The sequence below is a fragment of the Sitophilus oryzae genome, unplaced genomic scaffold (assembly GCF_002938485.1).
Source record: "Sitophilus oryzae breed Bouriz unplaced genomic scaffold, Soryzae_2.0 scaffold_682_pilon_pilon, whole genome shotgun sequence".
NCBI lineage: Eukaryota > Metazoa > Arthropoda > Insecta > Coleoptera > Curculionidae > Sitophilus > Sitophilus oryzae.
In genome coordinates this window covers 5,378,795-5,405,028 of record NW_022147287.1, presented here as the reverse complement: position 1 = coordinate 5,405,028, position 26,234 = coordinate 5,378,795, and the positions used below count along the sequence as shown (strand labels likewise).

General features: G+C 31.9%; 1 protein-coding gene across 8 annotated transcripts in view; it reads left to right on the top strand.

Moving 5' to 3' along the window:
• The window catches only part of LOC115887956 (tubulin polyglutamylase TTLL5), a 31,994-nt gene that overhangs the window by 1,019 nt on the left and 4,741 nt on the right, over positions 1-26,234 (top strand). For 6 of the 8 annotated variants that reach the window (XR_004051177.1, XR_004051176.1, XM_030907525.1 and 3 more), the window contains 9 exons: positions 15,240-15,405; positions 15,464-15,581; positions 18,889-19,408; positions 22,323-22,522; positions 22,621-22,853; positions 23,093-23,312; positions 23,474-23,677; positions 24,335-24,485; positions 24,547-24,697. Coding sequence is in view for 6 of the 8 variants with exons in the window: in XM_030907525.1 (XP_030763385.1) it covers positions 15,240-15,405; positions 15,464-15,581; positions 18,889-19,408; positions 22,323-22,522; positions 22,621-22,853; positions 23,093-23,312; positions 23,474-23,677; positions 24,335-24,485; positions 24,547-24,697 (1,963 nt within the window). In the remaining 2 variants the exon portion in view is untranslated. Of the gene's footprint in view, positions 1-7,396; positions 7,694-15,239; positions 15,406-15,463; positions 15,582-18,888; positions 19,409-22,322; positions 22,523-22,620; positions 22,854-23,092; positions 23,313-23,473; positions 23,678-24,334; positions 24,486-24,533; positions 24,698-26,234 lie in introns of those variants that run through there. The other 2 variants (XM_030907526.1, XM_030907527.1) reach the window with 2 other exon arrangements.

The window sequence follows — 26,234 nt, the reverse complement described above, 5'->3', positions numbered from 1 at the left end:
TTATACAGGGTTAATTGAAAGGTTGTTTTACCCTAACTTTAAAACACCCTGTGCAATAATTTCATGAGTAACTTTTCCTAAAACATTATTTTTCGATCAGAACTTATATATATATTATCCATATTATAATCTATATTATACAATGTTTAATAATACTGTTCTGTTATACTATACATTAATAATTAATAACTGTATGATCTACAGGGTGTCCCACTTAAGATGGATACAAGCCAATATTTTGGTTGTTTCTTGAGCGATCTTTTTCATTTTTGGCACGAGGCTGTATGGCTATAAGACGTACATTTTGTAAATGTACGTCTTTAAATGTTAATAGTTACTAGTGATGGGCATTACGATTCTTTTTAGTGAATCGAATCACACGATTCAATTTCTCATGTTGAATCGACTCCTACGATTCGTTCATCTATCTTTTTCAACGAATCACATGCAGAATTTACGTTTAACGTAAATAGTATCCAGTGGCGTGATAAGTACTTAAAAAATAACAATAAAAATAAAAATGTCCTATTTTAATAACACACCCTGTATCAATATTTATCAAAATTAGAACTTAAGTATCTTGGGTAAGGAGGATTCAATATAATTTATCAGATTTGAAATAAATACTGTCCTAAGGGTAGTTTACTCTTAATTCGAAAAATATCAAACCCCATTAAAACGTACGTCTATGAGGTATCGCATTTCTTACCCTGGGCAAAATGTACGTCTTAGAGCCATACAGCCTCCTGCCAAAAATAGAAAAGATCGCTCAACAAACAATCAAGATATTGGCTTGTATCCATCTTAAGTGGGACACCCTGTATATGATCCAGACAGAATATTCTGTATAAAATACTAACTTGTGGTTATGGTGCTCTTCTTTGTTGTAAATTTCACATATTAATCAAGAATCAAAGAAAGAAATCTCAGGACAATTATTTTTACAAAAAAAAACAACATTTAAAAGTTACACATTTTTTAGGGGAAGCAATATTTCTTTTGCTAACGTGAACTGTACGCCCCTGTATACGATAGAAGGTAAACAATAAACAATTTAGAAGAAATTTATTTTATTATGCTATGATACAGTAATGCCTCACCACTGATTAACAACGTGAGAAAGAAGTAATTAAAGACAGATGGTTTTTGTGAAAACAATCTTGCAGCATCTGGTTTTTAGATGTCGCGGTTTACTTTAGTTTGTTGTTTGCATGTTGTTGTCGAAGGTAGTTATTTTAGGAATATGCATTCTGCAACAACAGTAGTCTGTCCTACAAGTTAGGAAAGATTTCGATAGACGGCATCCAAAAATGACAATGAAAACGCAATTATTTACCTGTGATTTAAATGACACACAACTGTTTGCATAATTCTGTGTTAAACTTGTTATTGAGTGCTTTAATTTTCTTATTTGTTAAATAAAAATTCGGATGTACTGAGTGACAAAAAAGGAGAACAACTATACAGGGTGTCCCAGAAATAAGTGCAAGTATTTTAAGAGGTGGTAGATCTGGCAAAAAGAAACATATTTTCTCTTTACCATGTTTAAACGGGACACCGATAGATAGCAGATCGACGTAATTAGGTTAGAGCTAAGTTTTATTCAATGACTAAAGAATCCAATGACAAATAACACCCGAGAGCAAATTGTGCCGATGTCACCAAACAGTGCCGTGGCACATATTTTTCTTAACCTAGCTGTTTGAAGCAATATTTATATTTTTTGATAATTGTTTTGACTACGCCTATGGTGTATCATACTAATTAATTACGAAAAAACGTATTAAAATGTTAACAAAAGGTACAAAACTAGTATCGACGTATAGCACATATCAAGTACATATAGATGTTAATTGAAATTGAAGAATAATTATCGGAATTCAATAAGAAAACGCTAAAAATTTGGAGTGGACTGTTTATTTACCTGTGAAACGTAACTCCTGGCTCTTTCTTATCGCTGCTGCTTTTACACTTGAAAGCTGAACAACTAATCACCATTGTAATAAAGGTTATACAAAGTTCACTACACACAAACTATTAAAAATCGCTAAAATTGTCACTGGTGACCAAATGATGACCCATTGTTTGCCATCAAAAGAATGGCCTCTAATGTCACAAATTCTGCTGCAGCCCGTACATGTCCTTATATTCTTTAGTCATTGGTTTTATTTGATTGATTGACTTCGACATTGACTTCGATTCTTGACAGTACTACAAAATATCGACGTGTATTGGGCTAGGTACACCCTTGTTTTTGCGAATAGAATAAACACCAAAATAATTGATATTTTTATTAAATAAAAAACAATCTAATAAAAAGATTTTTACAGGCATAACTTACATTTGCCTATTTTTTTTATTTTGGTAAGAGGATTACTGCTATGAATAAAATCTCAAATGAATTGGATAATCTATACATATAGAGACCAAATAAACGAAACTTGATAAATAGCATTTTTTGAACGCTGGTCCACCCTGTATAATTCTCTTTGTCATTTTAATCAATTATTTGTGCAATGGAAACTAGATAAGCCGAATTACGACCGAATTTTTAATCGATATAACACACAGGATGTTGCTTAAATAAGGATGAATCGTTTAGTCATAGGTGCGAGCTTTAAATAAGGTCCTACATTTGTTATAACGGCGTGTGGTAACATTTTTTTGTCACGAATTTTTGTCGGTATATTGACCTTAAGAGTCTGAAGTTCAAAACCCTTCAATAAATTGTTTTATCGCATGCTATTAAATACGTTTTAATTAATTTCTAGATTTTATGTGATACTAAATTTAGGTTATTTAACGATAGAAGTTTATTGATTACTATCTAATTACTTTTTATATTTTGTTACAACCTTTTATCCAGCGTGTTCCAACGGGATTACGTTTGATGATTTCAATTATCAATGTTTCCTAAAACTAACTGACGTGACTAACGTTTTTTTGGTGAATTTTGTGGTACGGACGACTGGTTGATCGAATGGAATCGATTGATCGATCTGGAATGACTGAGGGTGCAGCCACACTATCCTAAAAACGGCGTATCGGCGTAACGGCGTAATGACCTTGAATAGATTTCCAGTAATTCTATTGGCTGAAACATTCATCTGTCAGAAATTTTATCTGTCAAATTCATCTGTCAAAAATTTCAGCCAATAGAATTACTAGAAATCGATTCAAGGTCGTTACGCCGTTACGCCGATACGCCGTTTTTAGGATAGTGTGGCTGCACCCTCAGACCCATCGATTTGACACTACAGGGTGGTCCGAATTGTCAGTGGCGGCTCGTAGGTGAAGGGGCACTTCACCGAAAAAAATACTCAAATTAAAGAAAAAACTAAAAGAAAAAAAAATTGTTGTTTGTTAATGGTTTTTGTTAATTTTTGCTGTTTGTTTTTTTGTTGTGTTTTAAAACTGTTTTGTGTGTGTGTTAAAAAATGAACCCAATCAATGACTTGGTGTGCAATTTGAAACATGAAAAATTGAGCTGATTTACAAAAATTGGTAAGGTTAGTAATATAAATAAGTCAAATTTATTTTGGTTAATATTGCTTAGTAAACATTAATGTAATAATAATGTAATAATTGAATAATAATGAATGGCTCCTCGGTTGTAACCAACAATTTTTTCATCGAAATTTCAATGAAAAAACCGAGGAAAAAACGTTATACCTATGAAAATTACAACCTTAATTCAATCAATTCTGCTTTAAAAACAACTTAAAATGCACCAAGTCAAAGGTGAAACATAATTTTGTTAGTCACCTTTTTTTAAATAATAATAATTTAACAACATCAAATAATTATCTACTCAACATATATGTATTTATTTTTTGTCAACAATGACATGTATTAACTATTTCTATTCTGAATATCTTGAGAACTGTTGCTCGTAGCGACTTTTACCAAGATACATTTTTTACGTAAAAAATGACAAAAATTTATATTTTTCCACTTAGTAGGTTTATACAGGTACGGACGAAAAGTTATTACACTTCAAAACGGTTGAAACACATGTAGGTGGTGTCCCTTACAAGTAGGAGTCATATTGACGCCGAAATGAAATTTCTAATGTCAAAAAACACCCAAACATCAATTTTCATCCGCATATCGACTATACTTAGTTCAGAAATTATTTGGAAAAATATAAAAATAAAATATCTACACCCTGTATCTCCGAAACGAAGCATTTTAGGACATATATTTATACGAACTTTTTTTACTTATTTTTATATGCTGAGGTTTTCTGAATACATTCGGACCACCCTGTATATTCCTTGTGCATTATTTGTTATTTGATATATACAATATGATATCTATTGCGACAAAAAAATAAGTTCTAGAAATTGACATGACACAGTATGGACTTTTACGTGAGATTTACTGAAATTTTTCTCGTTTTAGTAATTTGTTTTTAATATTAATTTAATTATTTCATTATTTTTCAATTGGTAATAATAGTAGTGGTCTGGTGTATACTCGTAGTGTGTTACTTTGTAATACTTCCATCTCTCTAGTCTACAAGAAATCGAAAACAATGGAGCAGTGAAATTGATGGGCTGTTAGCAGTCGATCGTTTAGCAACCTACGCGATTGACAGATACTTTTGTGTCTGCCCCGATAATAATACTAAATAAATTATAACGCCAGTGGCGTACAATGGATATATGTAGTTGGCCCTATCAGAAGATATACATAGGTACCGATGGGTATCATTAAACCATAGTATAAGGAAACTAGTAGCTTTACTCCTTGTCAAATCCTTTGTTCTTTTTCTGTCAGTTTTTTTCACAAATGACTCTCAGAAAAAACTCAAAGCACAATTTTTTGAATTATTATTACAACCAATAGCAGCACACAGTAAGGCACTCATTTTTTGTCAGTCAGTCTCTGTACTGGAACGCAACGCTCGAACCTCGCAGGTCGACGGACGAAACTCAACTGAAACGCTCTGCAATCTGCCGATATTCGACAGATTGTAAAAACTGGCAGAACATATTTGGGAGAGTGCAACTACTCTTTTCTTTCTACTATGGCCATATGGAGGGATCAGTCTCAAGTTGTTAGACTTTTTGAGCAGCATTGGACCGGAGAATGTAACCTAGAGACCAGAACTGAACCACAATAGATTTGAATCATCTCATAAAATCTGAATGTAGATAATGTAAACCGTTTAAAATTTACAAAAAAAAACAGTAATGTGGCCATTTCATGTGGTTGTAAATAGTAATAATTTATTAATCAAAAGATTAACGAAATATGTTGAATATTTATTTTTACATTACTATTTATAGATAAGAATTTATACCTTCACTAACGACATAATTCATTACAATGACATTAGTCATTACAAAAAGCTTTTAACAATAATTCTGTTATCTCCAGTTATGCCACTGGCTCCGCTAGAAATATTTCTGATATCGACCAAACGAATCTATGAATATATCGACGTATAATAAATAAATAAATTTTATTTGGTTACGATTTTTTTCGAAACCTCGACCTGTCTATATTGGTCGCGAGGGTATGCACCCAGACGTAAAAGAGTCCCCCAGATGTTAGCGTTGGTAGCGTCGCGTTCGGTTTCGCGTGATTCATGTCGAAGACACATTAAAAGAAAACTATTGACTTATGTCGTTGCTGTACAGGCTGTCTCGATTTTCTGATTTTCTACCCCACGATTTCGTCTGTCCAATAACAAACTGGCTTGGTGAATTTTTGTAAAGTTGAAAATACGTGATGAAGAGATTTTATAAAAAGCTTGTTATTTTAACACTGTTTACAATATATTCAAACTTGCGAACAAACAATTTCATTAATTTTCAACAAATTAATAAGAACGGACACAAAAATAAAGTGAAACGCATTTTTTAGGAATTTTTGACAACAGAAATATAACTTGGCTAAGAAACCCATAGAAATTAAAAACATATATATTTTATGATTTTACCGTATTATTAAAAGTACAAACAACTGAAATGTGAAGCTAAATTAATATACATAAATTATTATCAACAAAACAGCAAACCTTGAATGTACATAACTTTTTCAAATACAGTTCATGCTAATATAGGATCTGCATTTGCCGCACATGGATCGTGCATATTTGATTCATGAGATTTTTGATTTTTGTCATTTCTTCATTGACATATGGTTGCCATATACAACATCTCTTTCTTTTCTGGTATTGATTATTCAATTTTCTCTCTTCTATAAGTAAGAGATTCAGAATCGGAGTTATGGTTACTCTTCGGAGAAAAATCAATATGTCTCGATGGTCTTCATCTCACTTAAGACCTCTTTAAGTTCATCAAACCATTCAATTAATGCTTTCTCAAAATTAGCGCCCCAGTGAGGCACACTTTTTAGACTACTCACCATCCTAATAATGTACTCGAAATCTTCCCTCTGAGTACAGACCCTATACCGGGTGAGTCTCAAAAGTGGCTCACCCCTATAACTATAGTTAAAAAAACGAGATTTGGTATATTAGTATATGACATAAATTAGGATTGATTGACGTATTCGATTGTTTTCGGTCACTTCCGGTTTCACCGGAAATGACTACAACTTTTGATTTTTAAATTACACCCCCGGTGTTTTTTTACTTGATTCGATAGAAAATGTCATTCTGAATAGAATGACATATCATATGTCAACTTTTGACATTTTCGCATATGGTTTATTTGAAATTATAACTTGCCGTTCGTAACGAAATTTTGACTCGAAATACCAAGTGTGTGGTATCAAATTATTCGTAAAAAAATGCTTTTTCCAAATATGGTAATGAGCCACGCTCGTTCCATTTGAAAAACTGAGATATGATTAAAAATACGATTTAAGCATTTTCTAGCTGGTCAGGACAAGCCACTAAAAATATTAGACGATCAAATCTATTTTTCCAAGACTCCTTGATGAAGAATTAGTGTCTTTAACTCTAGATTGAATTTTAATATACAATTTTTGATTAAGCGAGAATGTCAAAAGTTGACATATGATATGTCATTCTATTCAGAATGTCATTTTCTATCGAATACCGAGGGTGCCATTTAAAAATAAAAAGTTGTAGTCATTTCCGGTGAAACCGGAAGTGACCGAAAACAGTTGAATACGTCAATCAATCCCAATTTATGTCATATACTAACATACCAAATATCGTTGTTTTATCTGAAAAAATAAAATACACTTTTGAGACGCACCCAGTATAGTCTATACTCTCTAGAAAAGAGATTCATTCGCTTTTTAAATTAAGAAAAAATAACGCCGATCACAGACATGCTGTATAGTTTCATCACGTTGACCGCCGAACCGTTGAAAATTGAATCGGCAAATATAAATCATATTCCGATATAAATATATCGCCCCGCCGTTTATTCAGTAAGAAGAAAAGCTGGCTTGCAACAGTGAGCCGCGCCGTTTTCCGTTCTGTGCATTTTCATGTGTCGGGATTTTTCCGAAATCCTGAGCCAATTTTAGAAAATTCCTCCCCCTATTTGTCATCGGCTGATTTCGGTCGCTTTGCCAGTTTGGTGCCCGTGTGATTCACTGAGGGAGTGTGCAGGGTTTTACTTAGTGGCAGTGTTACGGAAATAATTATTATTTTTGCGATATAAAAATACATAAAATTTTACTGTTTTAGTGAAGTGATGCTTCTATAAAACTAGTTAAATATTAGTCTTTTAATAATAATGAGGTGAGTTGTATTTTTTTAATTTTTTCGTAATTTATAGAAATTTATTTTTTATTTTTATTATTAACCAGAGACAACTGTGTATTACAGAAATAATATAATATAGTCGGTCCAAAAATAAACAAAATTTTATTACATACAGATGCACTCATATATAAACTGTTGGCAATGAAGTCATGCATCTATAAACATATTAGCGAAATATTTTAATAATGGGATGAGTTTAGTTGAAGGATTAGTAGTCATATTTTTAAATATTATCTAACTTATTCTATATTATGTTCTAAAAAGTAACACTATTTATTTAGGTAACAAAACATTGAAACAAAACATTGAAATATAATTCATTTATGGAAATAATTAAAAATACAGTTTTATCCATATTTTGGTATTTTTTGAACGTTCATTGTTTTTAATATTCAATAAAATAATTTAAAAAAATTGTCGCCGGCGCCGGGAGGCACGTATAGCCGCCCCTACTAAAATATGTTAATAAATTGTACTGAAGCTGTGGTTGGTTCCTTGTGAAACATCGTTGAAATATTAGTATTTTAATAAAGCACGCTTTTAGATGTATCAAGAAACTTTTAATAAGAGTAACTTTAACTTTACCTATATGTTTCGGCTTGTTAGGCCTTTTTCAAGAGTTTTTTAAGAACTAATCGTCTAACTACACTGTAACTATATATATATATATATATATATATATATATATATATATATATATATATATATATATATATATATATATATATATATATATATATATATATATATATATATATATATATATGGGGGTGGGTATATATAAATGTCACCCTTTCATATTAGGTTTCCACTGAGCCCAGAGAATTTTAAAAAAAGAGTTAAATATTATTAAACAAATCGCCATCAACAATGGATATAAGTGTTCCCTTATTGATAATATGCTAAAGAAAAAACAAAACAAAATATTAATGAAAAATTTTTAATCCGCTAATTCTAAAGACAATAACAATTATCAACCTTTAAACTACATTCCTAATTTAACTAACAAAATATCAAATAATCTCAATAAAATAGGATGTAAAACTATTAACGTAAATAAAAGAAATTTAGGTCAAATTTTATTAAATAATAAAGACAAAACTAATGTCAAAAATAAGTCGGGTGTATATAGGGTGGATTGCAATACTGTGATGCCGTGTACATAGGCCAAACAGGTAGAAATTTAGATATAAGGATTAAAGAACATGTAAAGTATATTAATAATCTCCAGCATAGTTCTGGTCTTGCAACTCATTGTATAGTAAATAATCACAAAATTAATGAAAACTCAATTAAGTTACTACACAGAGAAACAAAAGGTAGACGTTTAAATTACATTGAACAGTTAGAAATACTAAAATCTGTTAAAAACGAAAATAATGTAACGACCAACAAGGATTTCTAAACACATTTTTTATTACCCCTATTGTAAACTCTCTAAACCCACCCCCATAGCAAATATATATATAGTTACAGTGTAGTTAGACGATTAGTTCTTAAAAAACTCTTGAAAAAGGCCTAACAAGCCGAAACATATATGTAGAGTTAAAGTTACTCTTATTAAAAGTTTTTTGATACATCTAAAAGCGTGCTTTATTAAAATACTAATATAAAATATGTTAATAAAAAGTTGGTAGGCAGTTCTTTTAGTTTCAAAGTAAAGGAAATTTTCCATTTTTTTTTATCTCAAAAATTGCGACTTTGACTGATTTTGATGTTATTACAAATTCTGTTGCAAATATTATTCGTAATCTTAAATTGAAAACCGCGTTTCGCTAGCTACTGTAATTTTGGAGTTACGATTTTTTAAAATTTTTAACCCCCTCCCATACCCCCTTACCAACCCCCCACCCCCACCAAAAACTAATGGCCAGATTCTCGGGTGTCACAGTATTTTTGTGCCAAATTTGGTTAAAATCGGTTTAGCGGTTTTTGAGTTATCGTGTTACAGACGGACAGACAGACAGACACCATGAAAATATTTTGTATTTAGGTCATTTCCCAAATAACTCATTTTGAGTGAAATTAAATTTTTTTTTGCCGATCTTAATAGCCTGCCATATCTATTGGTATGGTCGGCTAAAAATGTAACAACACACAAAATAATTAAGTTCGGCGTATTCAAGTTCAGTTATGAATTTTGTACGTGTTCAAGGCCCTGAGTCTCAGATATGTGTTGCATTCAATTGACGGACACTTAGATGGACAATGTGGAATTACGGATATTTTGACGGACAAAGTTTGGGGACGGACATCGCGTTTGAATAAGTTCGCTGGTATGGAGCAACGCATTGTGTACAGGGTTGTTCACCACATACGACACGGAATATTGTAGCTAAACGATTAGATTTTTACAACTTGTAAGTTTTAGGTTCGTTGAAGGACTATTAGAGCTACAATTTAAAAATATTTTTACAAGGTACAAAGTGTCCCAAATAAATAAAAAATATCAAAGTTGTATTTTTTTAAATGAAACACCCTGTATATTATTACATATTTAGTTTCTACGAATAAAATAAAGGTAAATTTGATTAGGGTTTATTACACTTAAACCTTACCGTTTTTGAAATATTTTCAATTTTGTGAAATTGCAGTATAAATTTTAAGGCTTCATTTCTCCGAGGGTATCAAGGTTTTTAATACTAAATATTTACTGAAGTTTATTTATTGATCAGTTATTGTGATGCAATAATAAAAATTTTACTACCTTATACAGAGTGTCTAAATATTTATTTTAAATAATTATTAGCTTTAAACGGCAATAACTTGTTTAATTTAAATGGAACACCCTGTATATTTTATGAGAATCAGATGCACAATTTAATTGTCTATCAAATTGTATTATACCATTTATTACCTATCTCTTCAAGTTTCCGTAGAAAATGCATTTTCTTGTAATATAGAACTCATTTATCAATATACCCATGGAATACTGACATTTTAGATTATTTTTAAAGATGTACCAAATTTTTAAAGAATACAGATACTAATATTGTCGATATAGTTCGGTTATTTTATTAAAAAATAAAAAAAAACTGTTTAAATATTTGTTAAAGAGGACCAATTATATGATTCCAGTATTCAAACTACAGTAAGTGACTGTTTGCGTTGATTAATAATAATTGCTCCAAATACTAAAAAACTGATTAATGTATGTGTATTAGACAGTGTGGTAAAAAAACTAACACCTTAAAAATGATATTTCATTTTTTTGACAAATGCTTATTTATAACAGAGACGTTCATTTTCATAACTTATTATTATATCGATTTCTGATTCAAATCCACATTTATTTAGAAATAATTTATTAACGAACACAATTAAGTATGTAATTAATTAGTATTTGGGCGGAAATACTGGTGGTATATTTAATTAATGGTATGCTCTTTTATAAAGATTTAAATAGTTTTCTTTTTGCGTACAAATGGGATAGTAATATTATCGTTTTACTAAAAACGATAATATTAATAGCATGTACATTTTGTACATTTGTTGTTTTAAAAACAATCTAAAATGTCAATATTCCATGGGTATATAAATGAGATCTAAATTATAAGAAAATGCATTTTCTACGAAAACTTGAAGGGATAGGTAAAAAGTGGTATAATACAATTTGATAGACAATTAAATTGTGCATCTGATTCTCATAAAATATACAGGGTGTCCCATTTAAATTAAACAAGTTATTGCCGTTTAAAGCTAGTAATTATTTAAAATAAATTTTTAGACACTCTGGATAAGGTAGTATGATTTTTATTATTGCAACACAATAACTGATCAATAAATAAACTTCAGTAAATATTTAGTATTAAAAACTTTGATACCCTCGGAGAAGTGAAGCCTTAAAATTTATACTGCAATTTCACAAAATTGAAAATATTTCAAAAACGGTAAGGTTTAAGTGTAATAAACCTTAATCAAATTTACCTTTATTTTAATCGTAGAAACTAAAAATGCAATAATATACAGAGTGTTCCATTTAAAAAAATACAACTTTGATATTTTTTATTTTCCTTTTTATTTTCCTAATAGTCCTTCAACTACAATTTGTAAAAATATAATCGTTTAACTACAATACTCCGTGTCGTATGTGGTGAACAACCCTGTATAAAAGTTGGACGAACATACTAAATATTAAAATTACCCATCGATTTTATTGTTAGAAATTCTAAGTAATTCATGAGCGCGTTCAAAAACGTTAAGTTAAATTTTTAATACGACCTAGATAGCGGCTGAAATCGATTGGCATAACGATTTGCAAAAAAAAACACTTATCTCACAGACAATCTTAGTTAATTACATATACAGGGGCCGGCTATTAGATCGAATGAGTCATTCTTAGTGAAAGTCAAGCGATTAATGTACAGTTCGTTTTTTTTTCAGTAGCTGTAGTTTGAATGTCGAGGATTATTGAACTTCTGGATATGGACGATTATGTTCAGTTACTTTTTTGATCAAAATTTTTTAATTGTATCCCCAAACTCATTTGGATAGCAGTGGCGTCGTTGGTATAAAATTTGGTGATGAGTTAATCCCTTAAATTGCGCCGCAGGCGAAAATTTTTTTGGCGCATTCACCATTTTGTCAACATTTTTAAAAATATTTGAAAATTTTTGCCGCATTCACCATTTTGTCAACATTTTTTTTTGTTATTATTTATACACTAATATCTATAATATTTTCGTTTTAGTTTGGGCTAAAACACATTAAGTAAAAAGAGATACAACCAGTTTTCGATAAACACATTATTTCGCATTCCAGTGAAAATATAATTAAATTTAAATTAAATATAATAAACATTATATACAGTGTCCCCCATAAAGTTGGATCCATATGGACGTTTTTTTTTGGTATTACTGTTTTAAAAAATCACTTCTGCTTTGAAAACAACTTAAAATGGACCAAGTCAAAGTTGACAGCTAACATCTGAGAGCTGTCAAATACAAAATATTTAAAAGAAAATTTTAAAAATTGGTTAATTATTATTATTTTAAAAAAGGTGACTAACAAAATTATATTTCACCATTGACTTGGTGCATTTTAAGTTGTTTTTAAAGTAGAATTGATTACCAAAAAAAGTTTTTTTTAAACTCTAATACCAAAAAAAAACGTCCATATGGATCCAACTTTATGGCGAACAGTGTCATTATTGAAGAGCTTCCCCGAAAAACGCTGTAACCGACATTTTTTTTTCAAAATAGAGAATTCAGTGAAATAAGGTTGTAATTTTCATAGGTATAACGTTTTTTCCGCGGTTTTTTCACTGAAATTTCGTTGAAAAAATTGTTAATTACAACCGAGGAGCATTATTATTCAATTATTATTCATTATTATTCAATTATTACATTATTATTACATTAATGTTTACTAAGCAATATTAACCAAAATAAATTTGACTTATTTATATTACTAACCTTACTAATTTTTGTAAATCAGCTCAATTTTTCATGTTTCAAATTGCACACCAAGTCATTGATTGGATTCATTTTTTACCACATACATACAAAAATTAACAAGTTAAATCAACAAAAACCATTAACAAACAACAATAAATAATCAACAACAACTTTACAGTCTTTACACGGTTAATTACTCACCGAAGTAGCCGAATATTAGCATAAAGGAAGACGAAGCGAACTGCGCAAAAACTCATTCACATCGGCCGCCGATAGAAAATTTCGGGGCGGGGAATTTACATGCTGCCGCTAGGCTGACGTCACGTTACCATGGAAACCGTGCAACCGCATGGCTCACTAATACAAAAGTTTTCACTTGCACTTGTGGACGTGGAAACATAGGCGCGTGCGGGCCAAATGCTACTTTTTCGGCCGGAATTAACGATGCGGTGGACCTATTATGCAGAGGTCCGCCCGGAAAAAAATAAATAATTTATGAAAAATTACCATTTTATTATTTATTTTTTTATAATATAAAATAAAACGTCCATATGGATCCAACTTTATGGCAAACACTGTCATTATTGAAGGGCTTCCCCGAAAAACGCTGTAACCGACATTTTTTTCAAAATAGAGAATTCAGTGAAATAAGGTTGCAATTTTCATAGGTATAACGTTTTTCCAAGTGGTTTTTTCACTGAAATTTTGATGGTTTGTTGATTACAACCGAGAGCCATTCATTATAAACAACACAAATAATCAACAACAAGTTTACAGTCTTTACACGGTTAATTACTCACCGAAGTAGCCGAATATTAGCATAAAGGAAGATGAAGCGGAACTGCCTAAAAACTCATTCACATCGGTCGCCGATAAAAAATTTCGGGGCGGGGAATTTACATGCTGCCGGTAGGCTGACGTCACGTTACCATGGAAACCGTGCAACCGCATGGCTCACTAATACAAAAGTTTTCACTTGCACTTGTGGACGTGGAAACATAGGCGCGTGCGGGCCAAATGCTACTTTTTCGGCCGGAATTAACGATGCGGTGGATCTATTATGCAGAGGTCCCGGCCCGAATAAAATAAATACCATGAAAAATTACTATTTTATTATTTAATTTTTTAAACTCTAATACCAAAAAAAAACGTCCATATGGATCCAACTTTATGGCAAACACTGTCATTATTGAAGGGCTTCCCCGAAAAACGCTGTAACCGACATTTTTTTTCAAAATAGAGAATTCAGTGAAATAAGGTTGTAATTTTCATAGGTATAACGTTTTTTCCGCGGTTTTTTCACTGAAATTTCGATGAAAAAATTGTTGATTACAACCGAGGAGCCATTCATTATTATTCAATTATTACATTATTATTACATTAATGTTTACTAAGCAATATTAACCAAAATAAATTTGATTTATTTATATTACTAACCTTACTAATTTTTGTAAATCAGCTCAATTTTTCATGTTTCAAATTGCACACCAAGTCATTGATTGGATTCATTTTTTAACACATACACACAAAAGTTAACAAGTTAAATCAACAAAGACCATTAACAAACAACAATAAATAATCAACAACAAGTTTACAGTCTTTACACGGTTAATTACTCACCGAAGTAGCCGAATATTAGCATAAAGGAAGACGAAGCGAACTGCCTAAAAACTCATTCACATCGGTCGCCGATAAAAAATTTCGGGGCGGGGAATTTACATGCTGCCGCTAGGCTGACGTCACGTTACCATGGAAATCGTGCAGCCGCTTGGCTCACAAATATTTTCACTTCACTTTTAGCTTCGTGGAAACGTAGGCGCGTGCGGGCCCAATAGTGCTACTTTTTGCCGGAATTAACGATGCGGTGGACCTATTATGCAGAGGTCCGCCCGGAAAAAAAATAATTTATAAAAAATTACCATTTATATTGAATAGCAAATGACCAAAAACATGACGTGGAATAAATTATTCTATTGTTTTGATTACCTAATTTAAACCGTCCGCCTATGTTAAAAAGTGAAATAATGCATTTTTTGCTTTATTTGTGAAAATAAGTAAAAAATGTCTTTTATTTTCTTTTTGGCCTCACTCTAATATTAAAATTGACGTGAAAAATATATTTTCAGTGCCCACGTTATACACGAACCATGTATACCTCAGGACCAATGGCTGATGGGCGGTCAGCTGGGGTCCAGAAACGCCATTTTGGTGTTCAAAAGTTCCGCGCTGGCCAATCCTTCCGAAGAGGCCAATCAGGATAAGCCTGGTCACAAACTACACGTAACTTATAAGGTAGTAATTTCTCGTTGAATTTATTACATGATTTGAAATTGTATGTTTTGTTTTGTAGGTGTTGCAAGCTGAGACAAAATTATTGTCTAAATTGTTAGACTGTCACGGCATAATGGAGGTGGCACCTAATTCAAGCGATTTTAATTTATTGTGGACTGGATCTCATCCTAAACCAGGTAGGTACCATACGATCGAAAAAAAACGACGTCATAGACGGCTGGGGAATGACAACCCATGATAATTTTGGCGAGGTCAGCCTCTAGACGTCATTTACTTGGCCCGTATTTGTAATTTATTTTTATTTGAGTAAAAATGATTTTTAATCCATGTAGTTTAAAATTCGAGAAAAAAATAATTTTTTGGACATAGATTTGTATGTCTGGAAACTGGAAACGTCCTATACTTTTTTAATCTTTCTACAGTATGTCCCCCGATTGTCTTAGGAGGTGGCAACATTGCGAGGCTTCATTATAGCGTTAGTAAATTTCAGGAGAATGATCCTGCAGCAAAAAGTTTCTTAAAATTTCTCTGAAAACGTCTAGAAAGATTTAAAATTCACTTTTTTGCGAGACATAATGTTATGGGTGTTTTTTATACATATTTTGCTGTAACTTTTTTATAAAACACTCTGTAGGAATTGCTATGATTAATAAAGCGTGTTAAAAATTGTACTGTTGAAAAATAAATTATCCGTTCTCTTTCATTATCTAGTGCTGATGCCATTACATAAAAAAGAATCTGTACAATTATTAATAATTAACTATAATTATAACAAATATCGAGGAAACACCTATGTATTATGAAAACAATAACACAATGATATAACACTTTTAATTATATATTTCATTTTTTTACCTACAATTTGTGTATTACAGAAGTTAGAAAGAAGAAGCTATTTTATGTGTTTGCAATTTTTAGAGAATTAAAGTTATAATTGATTCTATGTACCTTTTTTAAACGTCACACGATATATAATTACATACAAGGTATGACTTTTAAATCTTTCTATACAGGGTTGTTCACCACATACGACACGGAGTATTGTAGCTAAACGATTAGATTTTTACAAATTGTAAGTTTTGGGTTCGTTGAAGGAGTATTAAAACTACAATTTAAAAATGTTTTTACAAGACACAGAGTGTCCCAAATAAATAAGAAATATCGAAGTTGTATTTTTTTAAATGTAACACCCTGTATATTATTGCATTTTTAGTTTCTACGATTAAAATAAAGGTAAATTTGATTAAGGTTTATTACACTTAAACCTTACCGTTTTTTAAATATTTTCAATTTTGTGAAATTGCAGTATAAATTTTAAGGCTTCATTTCTCCGAGGGTATCAAAGTTTTTAATACTAAATATTTACTGAAGTTTATTTATTGATCAGTTGTTGTGTTGCAATAATAAAAATTATACTACCTTATACAGAGTGTCTAAAAATTTATTTTAAATAATTACTAGTTTTAAACGGCAATAACTTGTTTAATTTAAATGGAACACCCTGTATATTTTATCAGAATCAGATGCACAATTTAATTGTCTATCAAATTGTGTTATACTACTTTTTACCTATCCCTTCAAGTTTTCGTAGAAAATGCATTTTTTTATAATTTAGATCTCATTTATATACCCATGGAATATTGACATTTTAGATTGTTTTTAAAACAACAAATGTACAAAATGTACATGCTATTAATATTATCGTTTTTAGTAAAACGATAATATTACTAGCTCATTTGTATGCAAAAAGAAAACTATTTAAATCTTTATAAAAGAGTATACCATTAATTAAATATACCACGAGTATTTCCACCCAAATACTAATTAATTACACACTTAATTGTGTTCGTTAATAAATTATTCTAAATAAATGTGGATTTGAATCAGAAATCAATATAATAGTAAGTTATGAAAATGAACGTCTCTGTTGTTATAAATAAGCATTTGTCAAAAAATGAAATATCATTTTTAAGGTGCTAGTTTTTTACCACACTGTCTAATACACATACATAATTCAGTTTTTTAGTATTTGGAGTAATTATTATTAATCAACGCAAACAGTCAATTAATGTAGTTTAAATACTGGAATCATATTAATTGGCCCTCTTTAACAAATATTTAAACAGTTTTTTTTTTATTTTTTAATGTAATAAATGAACTATATCGACAATATTAGTATCTGTACTCTTTAAAAATTTAGTACATCTTTAAAAATAATCTAAAATGTCAGTATTCCATGGGTATATTGATAAATGAGTTCTAAATTACAAGAAAATGCATTTTCTACGGAAACTTGAAGAGATAGGTAAAAAATGGGATACTACAATTTGATAGACAATTAAATTGTGCATCTGATTCTCATAAAATATACAGGGTGTTCCACTTAAATTAAACAAGTTATTGCCGTTTAAAGCTAATAATTATTTAAAATAAATATTTAGACACTCTGTATAAGGTAGTAAAATTTTTATTATTGCAACACAATAACTGACCAATAAGTAAACTTCATTAAATATTTACTATTAAAACCTTTGATACCCTCGGAGAAATGAAGCCTTAAAATTTATACTGCCACAAAAATTTAATCTAATCTAACTTTAACTTATTTATTTAAAGTAGCTTTTTAGTATAAAACTCAATTTTTTAGAATCATACATGGTTTGACACTTTTATGAGTTAAAAAGAGATGGGTATATAAATATGGCAACACGGTTGAGTTTCGTCTATCTTTCTGTCATTTGGCTCAGTGACGTGACGGTGGCGTGATGTTTTTTTTTATCAAAAATTGATGAATTTTATCAAAAATTGATTGAGATTGCCCCAGACCAATTTTCCATTATAACTAGTTTTGTCTGAGGTCTAACTGAGGGTAACTCTAATTTCCACTTCTAATCCAATAGTCCACCTTTTTACAAACTATGCACTGGCGAACCATCGTACATAGTTAAAAACTACTTTAAATAGTTTTCTTAGCAATAAACACTAATAATTATTAGAAAGTTGTTTAAAAGCTACAAAAACTTTCAACTACCGCAGAAAACCCACAACCGCGTGCTGTCAAATATAAATTGAATGAAAACAAATGAAAACGTCAAAAATGTCAATGTAATTCCTACAGATTTCGACAGTTTCGTAGTAAAGATGAATCCACAGCGATGCCGCTAGTTGTCATTGTAATTTCCCTAACATAATTAAATTAGAAAACTAAAAATAATTACAAAGGTATAATCCTGGCACAATCTATGTATATTAATTAAAGTTATATACCTAGACAAATAGTTAGTTTAACGTTTCTATAGGTACCCAAAAAACATTAATAACAATAATAACATTTGGAACTCGAACCGTGTTCTATCACATACCGCGTAAATCTGTCATCATCGATTTTTGCGGAACACGGTTCGTGATCGCGATAAAATGTAAATTGTTTTGTCTCCCTTTATTTAGATGTCTTTACAATTACAAATATCTTTACTCTTCCAGGCATCCTAAGAGCTCTGGCCCCTCACCAAAGAGTCAACCACTTCCCCCGATCCTACGAACTAACCCGAAAAGACCGTCTCTACAAGAACATCGAACGCATGCAACACCTCAAAGGCCCCAAACACTTCGATTTCATCCCCCAAACCTTCGTCATGCCCACCGAGTTCAAAGAGCTGTGTTCCGTCCACCACAAGGTCAGGGGTCCGTGGATAGTCAAGCCGGTAGCGTCCAGCAGAGGGCGGGGCATATTCATAGTGGAAACCCCCAACCAGGTGTCGCTAGAAGAGCCTCTGGTCGTGGCCAAGTATATTTCGAATCCGTTCCTGGTCGCTGGGCATAAGTGCGATTTGAGGTTGTACGTTGTGGTGACGAGTTTTGATCCGTTGCTGATCTATATTTACGAAGAGGGGTTGGTGAGGTTCGCAACCGTCAAATACGATTCTAGTCATAAGCAGCTGTGGAATCCGTGCATGCACCTTTGTAATTACAGTATTAACAAGTATCATAGCGATTACGTTAAGTAAGTATACCGTGCTGGCAACTGTTACTTTTGGGTCGGCATTCACATGTGTGGAAGTAAATCGCATAGGGATCTTATTAAGTCAGAGTGAGAGAAATGCGACGGTGTACTGTTGCGGCGTTGCCGATACGCCTTTCCCTATCAAGTAAAGTAAAATCACGATCGCAAACCGCTTATTTTTAAAAGACTTTTTTTTTCAAGAGATAACTAGATAAAATCATTAGACATGTTTCTGAGCATCTGAAATGGAATTATAGGGATATCGTTAGGGTGTCATTTTTTTATTACGAAAAAACGTCAGTAATCGCGGTAATTTAAAAACTCTACTTTTTAACACATAACAGGCCATAATTCAAGAACCACTTTAGATATTGAAACTTTTTTTTATTTTCAAGATCAGATATTTTACAATATGTTTACATAAGAATCATTACAATCCATCCATTTACTATTAGAGCATAGCAATTTTCAGCAATCGTGTAATTTTTTTATTGATAAAGATTTTCACATACTGTCCACAAAGAAAATACAGCAGAAATATTGACAAAGTTCTTGAAAAAACTACAATCTATTATTTCTAATAGATTTCGAGATATCGATTTTTGAATTCAGAGTTCTAATAGCGCGACCACTATCGAACACCCACTCAATTCCACTTAATTTTTACCAAAAATGCAAGTGTTTCTAGCTTGCACTTAAAAAATTTCAAGCTATAGGGAAAATTACAACGACTCGTTAATAAATAAACAAATTAAGTATCACGACACGTAATTAAATCTTGAAGCTGAACGCATGACGTACACCTTTCCCTAGAACTTTAAGTACTGACAGAGGTATTGATTGGGTCGACTGGTCAACTGCGACAAATCTGCTATATCCCCTTCCACGTCTCTTAGCGATGTGCACAGTTTCTCGGTTTATTTCATACGTTTGGCAATGTGTTTACTGTCCTCTCTTTGTTCAGTGCATTATAAACGCCATTGTACTCTTCTTACGTACGGAAATCTCGCCCCAAGACTAACCTTTGCCAGCCCTTAGTATAGTAATCGCAAAACATTTTCCGATGCACGTCATCAATCATATCATTGACACTAAAGTCTATAAACCTGACTAAATGAAATTTTGGCAAAAATGTTTAAATTTGTTGTATAATTTAAGATACCCAGCAGCTCTTCATTTTACTTTATAGAGCAAATGATTGTAACAGGTATTTTATTTAGATTAAAGCTGCAAAAATTGGTTTAAACTTTAAACCGAATTTTATTATCACTAGGTTGGTCACATTGCGCCGTTTTCAGCAAGGTTGTCGTTTATTATTTGACAGTTATCCTAATGTCAGTCATTATTTTGTATACTATTGTGTTGTTGTTGAATCTTTGTGAGTAATTCTCGTTTTTTTGCCTATAAACGAGAGAAGTTTATTAATGTCACTTAAATTTTCATGTCAGTCATATTTTGATGTTGCCAATTCATCGTTTAAAATATTTTTAAACCACAAACTAGCATTATATTATGGTTTTATATCTATTTGACATTTCTATTTTTTGACAATTTTTGACATTAACGCTTGGCTTTGTTGACTTATCAGTACATATCTCATTGTTATTTCAACATGTTCAAAGTATCTATACTAATATATAAAATCCTGTGATAAAGTGACTGACACACTGATTAATCACGATCTTGCTCAAACCACTCAACGTAAGAAGCTCAATTTTGGCATACAGGTTGATTCTAGGGTGTAGAGGTTCGATAAGAAGGGATTTTTCGAAATTCCAGTTCCAAGGGGGCGAAACCACCCCACAAATATTACAATATTTTTTATTTAAAAAACGGTCAAGTTTCCGAAAAAACGCTTAAACACGTATATTTTATTTTGTTTTTTTACATATTTTAAGATTTTTCAAAAATGTATACAGGGTGTTTCGAAAAATCTGGTCATTGATTAATCACGATCCTGCTTAAAGCGCTTGACGTAAAAAGCTGATTTTTGGAAAACCGACTTTAGGGTGTAGAGGTCCGATAAGAAGGGATTTTTCGAAACTCGAATTCTCAGGGGGTGAAACCACCCCTCAAATATTAGAATATTTTTTATTTAAATACCGGTGAGTTTTTCGGAAAAACTCTTAAACACGTATATTTCATTTTGTTGGTTTACATATTTTAAGATTTTTTAAAAATTTATACAGGCTGTTTCATAAAATATGACCATTGAGTAATCACGATTCTGCTTAAACTGCTCGACGTTTAAAGCTGATTTTTGGCAAACGGATTGGCTGTGGTGTGTAGATGTTCGATATGGAGGGGTTTCTCGAATTTCAAATTCCAAGAGGGTGAAAAGGCCCCTCAAATATTACAATATTTGTTTTTTAAAAAACGGTTAGTCTTTCGGGAAAACGCTTGGACACCCATAATTTATTTTGTTTTTTACATATTTTGAAATTTTTAAAAAATATCATACAGGGTGTTCCAAAAAGTTGGGTAATTGATTAACCACGATTCTGCTTAAACTGCTTGACGTAAAAAGCTTATTTTTGGCAAACGGATTTTTCGAAAGTCAAATTCCAACGAGATGAAACTACCCCTCAAATATTACCAAGTTATATAATAATATCGCCATATTGTTTTCTTCTCATGCTGACATAAATGTGAGAAAATTTTATCCAGATTGTATGTTAATGGCAATTCTTGCTTTGCTTTATCATCACCATTACAAATGATTAATTCGACGCCAATGAAGTCGCGGGTACACGCTATTTCTTTATAAAATAAAAGAACATCTGACATTTTGACATCAGATATTTGATTTTCTATTTGTACATTGATGTTGTAAATCGGAAATTGTTTTGCTTTTACTTTACCTTTTAAAAAATTAATTAATTTAAGAGTTTATTTGAACTATTTTCTATGGTAGATCAGACGATCCTAGTGCCGAAAATGTCGGACACAAATGGACCCTAAGCGCATTGTTACGTCACTTAAAGTCTGAGGGCAAGGACACAGCATTGCTGATGTCACAGATCGAAGATGTAGTTATCAAGGCTGTTTTGGCTTCAGCTAATTCTATTATATCTGCCTGCAAAATGTTTGTGCCCCACCAAAACAACTGTTTCGGTAAGTTAGTTTTTTTTTTAAATAGCGAGAATAACAGGTTTTTAAAAACTGGCATCAGAAAAAAATAAACAGTACAATATTTCACAATTTTTTTACAGAACTGTATGGATTTGACATTCTAATTGATTCTAACCTCAAACCTTGGCTGTTAGAAGTCAATCTTTCTCCATCTTTAAATTGTGACAGTCCGCTAGATGTCAGACTTAAATCCGCCATGTTGGCCGACCTGCTCACATTGGTCGGAATTCCAGCGGTAGATCCTATACTTAGACCAAGCAGTACAGTCAATCTCTCAAAAGCTAGTTTGAGCCTGAAAATGAAGTTTAGCAACGTAAGTTGTGTTGATTTTTTAAATATATTTTTGTTAAATCAGAATGTATGAGAAATAAGCTCTACAGAGTGTTCCATTTTGGTTGCAATCTCGCTTATTTCAGTAATGTTCTATCTTAGTAAAGATAGAACCTCCTGGTTATTATGAACCCAAGTTACTTTTTTGTAAAATCAAAAATTGGGACACCCTATACAGAATTAAGAGTCGTCTAATTTCATTTTCTTTGTGTTTATTTCTAGTGCCGCCGTGTACATTCTGCCGACGGCCTAAGCAACACCTTCCCAAAGAAACAGCCTCAAACTGCCGCAAGTTCTCGTAGGATATCCTCTGCCTCTTTGCAGCCCACTCCAGAAGAAACTAGAATAATCAAGAACGCCCAGTCGCAGTTCGAACGAAGAGGAGGCTTTGTCAGGATATTCCCGGCCGTTGACAGTTGGTCGCGCTACTCTCAGTACCTGGGTAAGACATTCCTGGGTAATTCTGTTCCAACCAGTAGCGTCAGCTCTTGGTAAAAAATACATTGTTCTTAATTTTTTTTAATCACTGATCTTTTTTATGATTGGAATGACCCATATCTGGATGACCAAGTCTGTATAACCATTGTTAAATCTTTTTTACAGATGCTAACACTGGTATTCCATTGTCGGGCACGGCATCTAGCACCTACCAATATAACAACGCGCACAATTACAACTTACTGTTGTATTCTGTCTTCTTTCCCGAAGAATCCGCCACTGTTTTCAGGAATACCGATAAATCAAACCCCAGAGCCAAGTTTACGTCACTAGAACGCAAGAGGGAGCCATCTTTAGACAATCAACCAGGTAAGAAATTTAGAACACCAGTGTATTTTTATACCGACCCTCGTATACTCAAGTCATTTGAACTACTTGTACCAGGACTGTTCATAATGTATGGTAGCTGGTAGGATTGAAGAACAACGTTTTTTAAGTGTTTTTTTAATGGTTTAAAACTGTTTTAAACACTATTTTAAATCCATTGTTGAGAGAGATTATGTGTAATTTGACATATGATATATCATTCTATTCAGAGTGTCATTTTCTATCCAATAAAGTAGAAATTTATCGAGCTTGTCATTTAAAAATCAAAAGTTGCAGTCATTTCCGGTGAAACAGGAAGTTACCAAAAACAATTGAATACGTCAATCAATCCTAATTTATTTCATATACTAACATACGAAATCTCGTTTTTTCTTGTCTGAAACAATAAAAAAGTTATAGCGGTGACTCACTTTTGAGTCGCACCCGGTATATATAAACGGATCTCAAACGGTAATAAAAAAAGCAAAATTGCTCGATATTCCCTCCTTTTGTAAATCGTTTATTAATTTTAGAGCGTTCCTGGTACAAGTGAGCCATTTGAACTACTTCTTCCGGGACGGGTCAAAAAATATTTTTTTTTTAAACTTTCTATATTATCTTTTACTGTATTTTTAAAACGTTTACTGTACACATTTTCAGCAAGATTAAACAGTAGACAGGACAGATACGAGCGTATGTTGAACAGGGGCTACAAACAATCTTTGGCTCCTTGCAAGACCGCGCAGGATCCGGTGAGCGACGAGCTGCGCAGAAAGATTTTCGAAATGCTGAAGAACGGAAAGAAAATAACGTAAGTGGTGGAGGAATATTCGCCGTTATTCGACGATTATATTCGTAGTGATATGTTTTAGGCAATGCGAGGCCCGCAAAACGTTCAGCCAGTATTTGGTGTGCGTGTTGAAGAAAATCGTGACTGCGCCGGACCAAGACGAGCATGTCGAGATCGTTTTGAAGTTTTTGCAAAAGGCTTCGAACTATTTACGATCACCATATGTTGTCAAGGTAAGACATAGTATAGTCTGTAAAACAAATAACTTTGAATTTGACAGTTCCCGCGGGATTTTCTAGTGTTAATTTTATTAGGTTAGCAACTTACGGCCATGCTGACGCAATGCCGTCTCTTATAGAACAGCCTCGGAGCGAGGTTTATGACGTCACGCTAGTTAGATACTACGGATTAATACATATGTTGTAGAATACATGGAAAGCAATTATTCCTCGTATTTTTGATTTGTATTTTAAAAATGATATAGTTTACATGAAATATACATAATATACAGTTAATAAATACAATATATCGTGGGCGTACAGCGAAAATCCACTAAGTCACATTTTTGGTTGAATTGGATTAAACACACCACTATGTCCAGTTTTTCACGGTCTTTAACATGAAAACCCCATTAAGTCCAATTTCGGCATTCTTATAATATAATGGGTTTTTCATGTTAAAGACCGTGAAAAACTGGACATAGTGGTGTGTTTAATCCAATTCAACCAAAAATGTGACTTAGTGGATTTTCGCTGCACGCCCACGATATATACCTATTTATAGTAATAAATACTTTGGCAGATAAACTATGAACCATACAAATGCAGCAAATGTTTTACAATATGGCTGAAATCGTACTCCATAGTCAATGTAGATAGTTTTTGTGTTAAGAATAATAATTTAAAAAAATATGTGGTCATCTTTTGACAAGTTTATATTAGTTTATTAATTGCAGTAAACATTATAATATATAAATAAATTTTGTGAATGCAAATAATAATACATCACTATTAGAAGATATTGAATGTTTTTTGTTAAATTAGATCGATTTTGAAACCCCAAAATTTAAAATATATTTTACATTTTACCTATTATCCTATGTACCACCTATTCATTATTTGTATATTGTAAAACATTTGCTGCATTTGTATGGTTCATAGTTTATTTGCCAAAGTATTTATTACTATAAATAGGTACATATTATATTGTATTTATTAACTGTATATTATGTATATTTCATGTAAACTATATCATTTTTAAAATACAAACCAAAAATACGAGGAATAATTATGTTTTCCACGTATTCAACAAAACATATTTATTAATCCGTAGTATCTACCTAGCGTGACGTCATAAATCTCGCTCCGAGGCTGTTCTATTAGAGACGGCATTGCGTCAGCATGGCCGCAAGTTGCTAACTTAATAAAATTAAAACTAGAAAAGCCCGCGGGAACTGTCAAATTCAAAGTTATTTGTTTCACAGACTATAGTAGTATTTTTTAACTCTTTGGTTCTGATTGCAATCGTGGAAGCGATGCGGTTTTAGTGAAAGTGATTTTTTAATTCACTTCAAGGGCTTATTCACTTGTTTAATGAACGAAAGAAAGAGATCAGTTCATTAATTATGTGAAGGAATCAAGGGGGCAATCGGAATCCCACTAAATCTCATGTCTCCCTCACATGAGAGAGGGGATTTCTACAAATATCACGTAATTTTTTTCGGGCCAAAAGTAGTGTAAAAATGAAAGAAAATCAGATTAAAGTAAAACA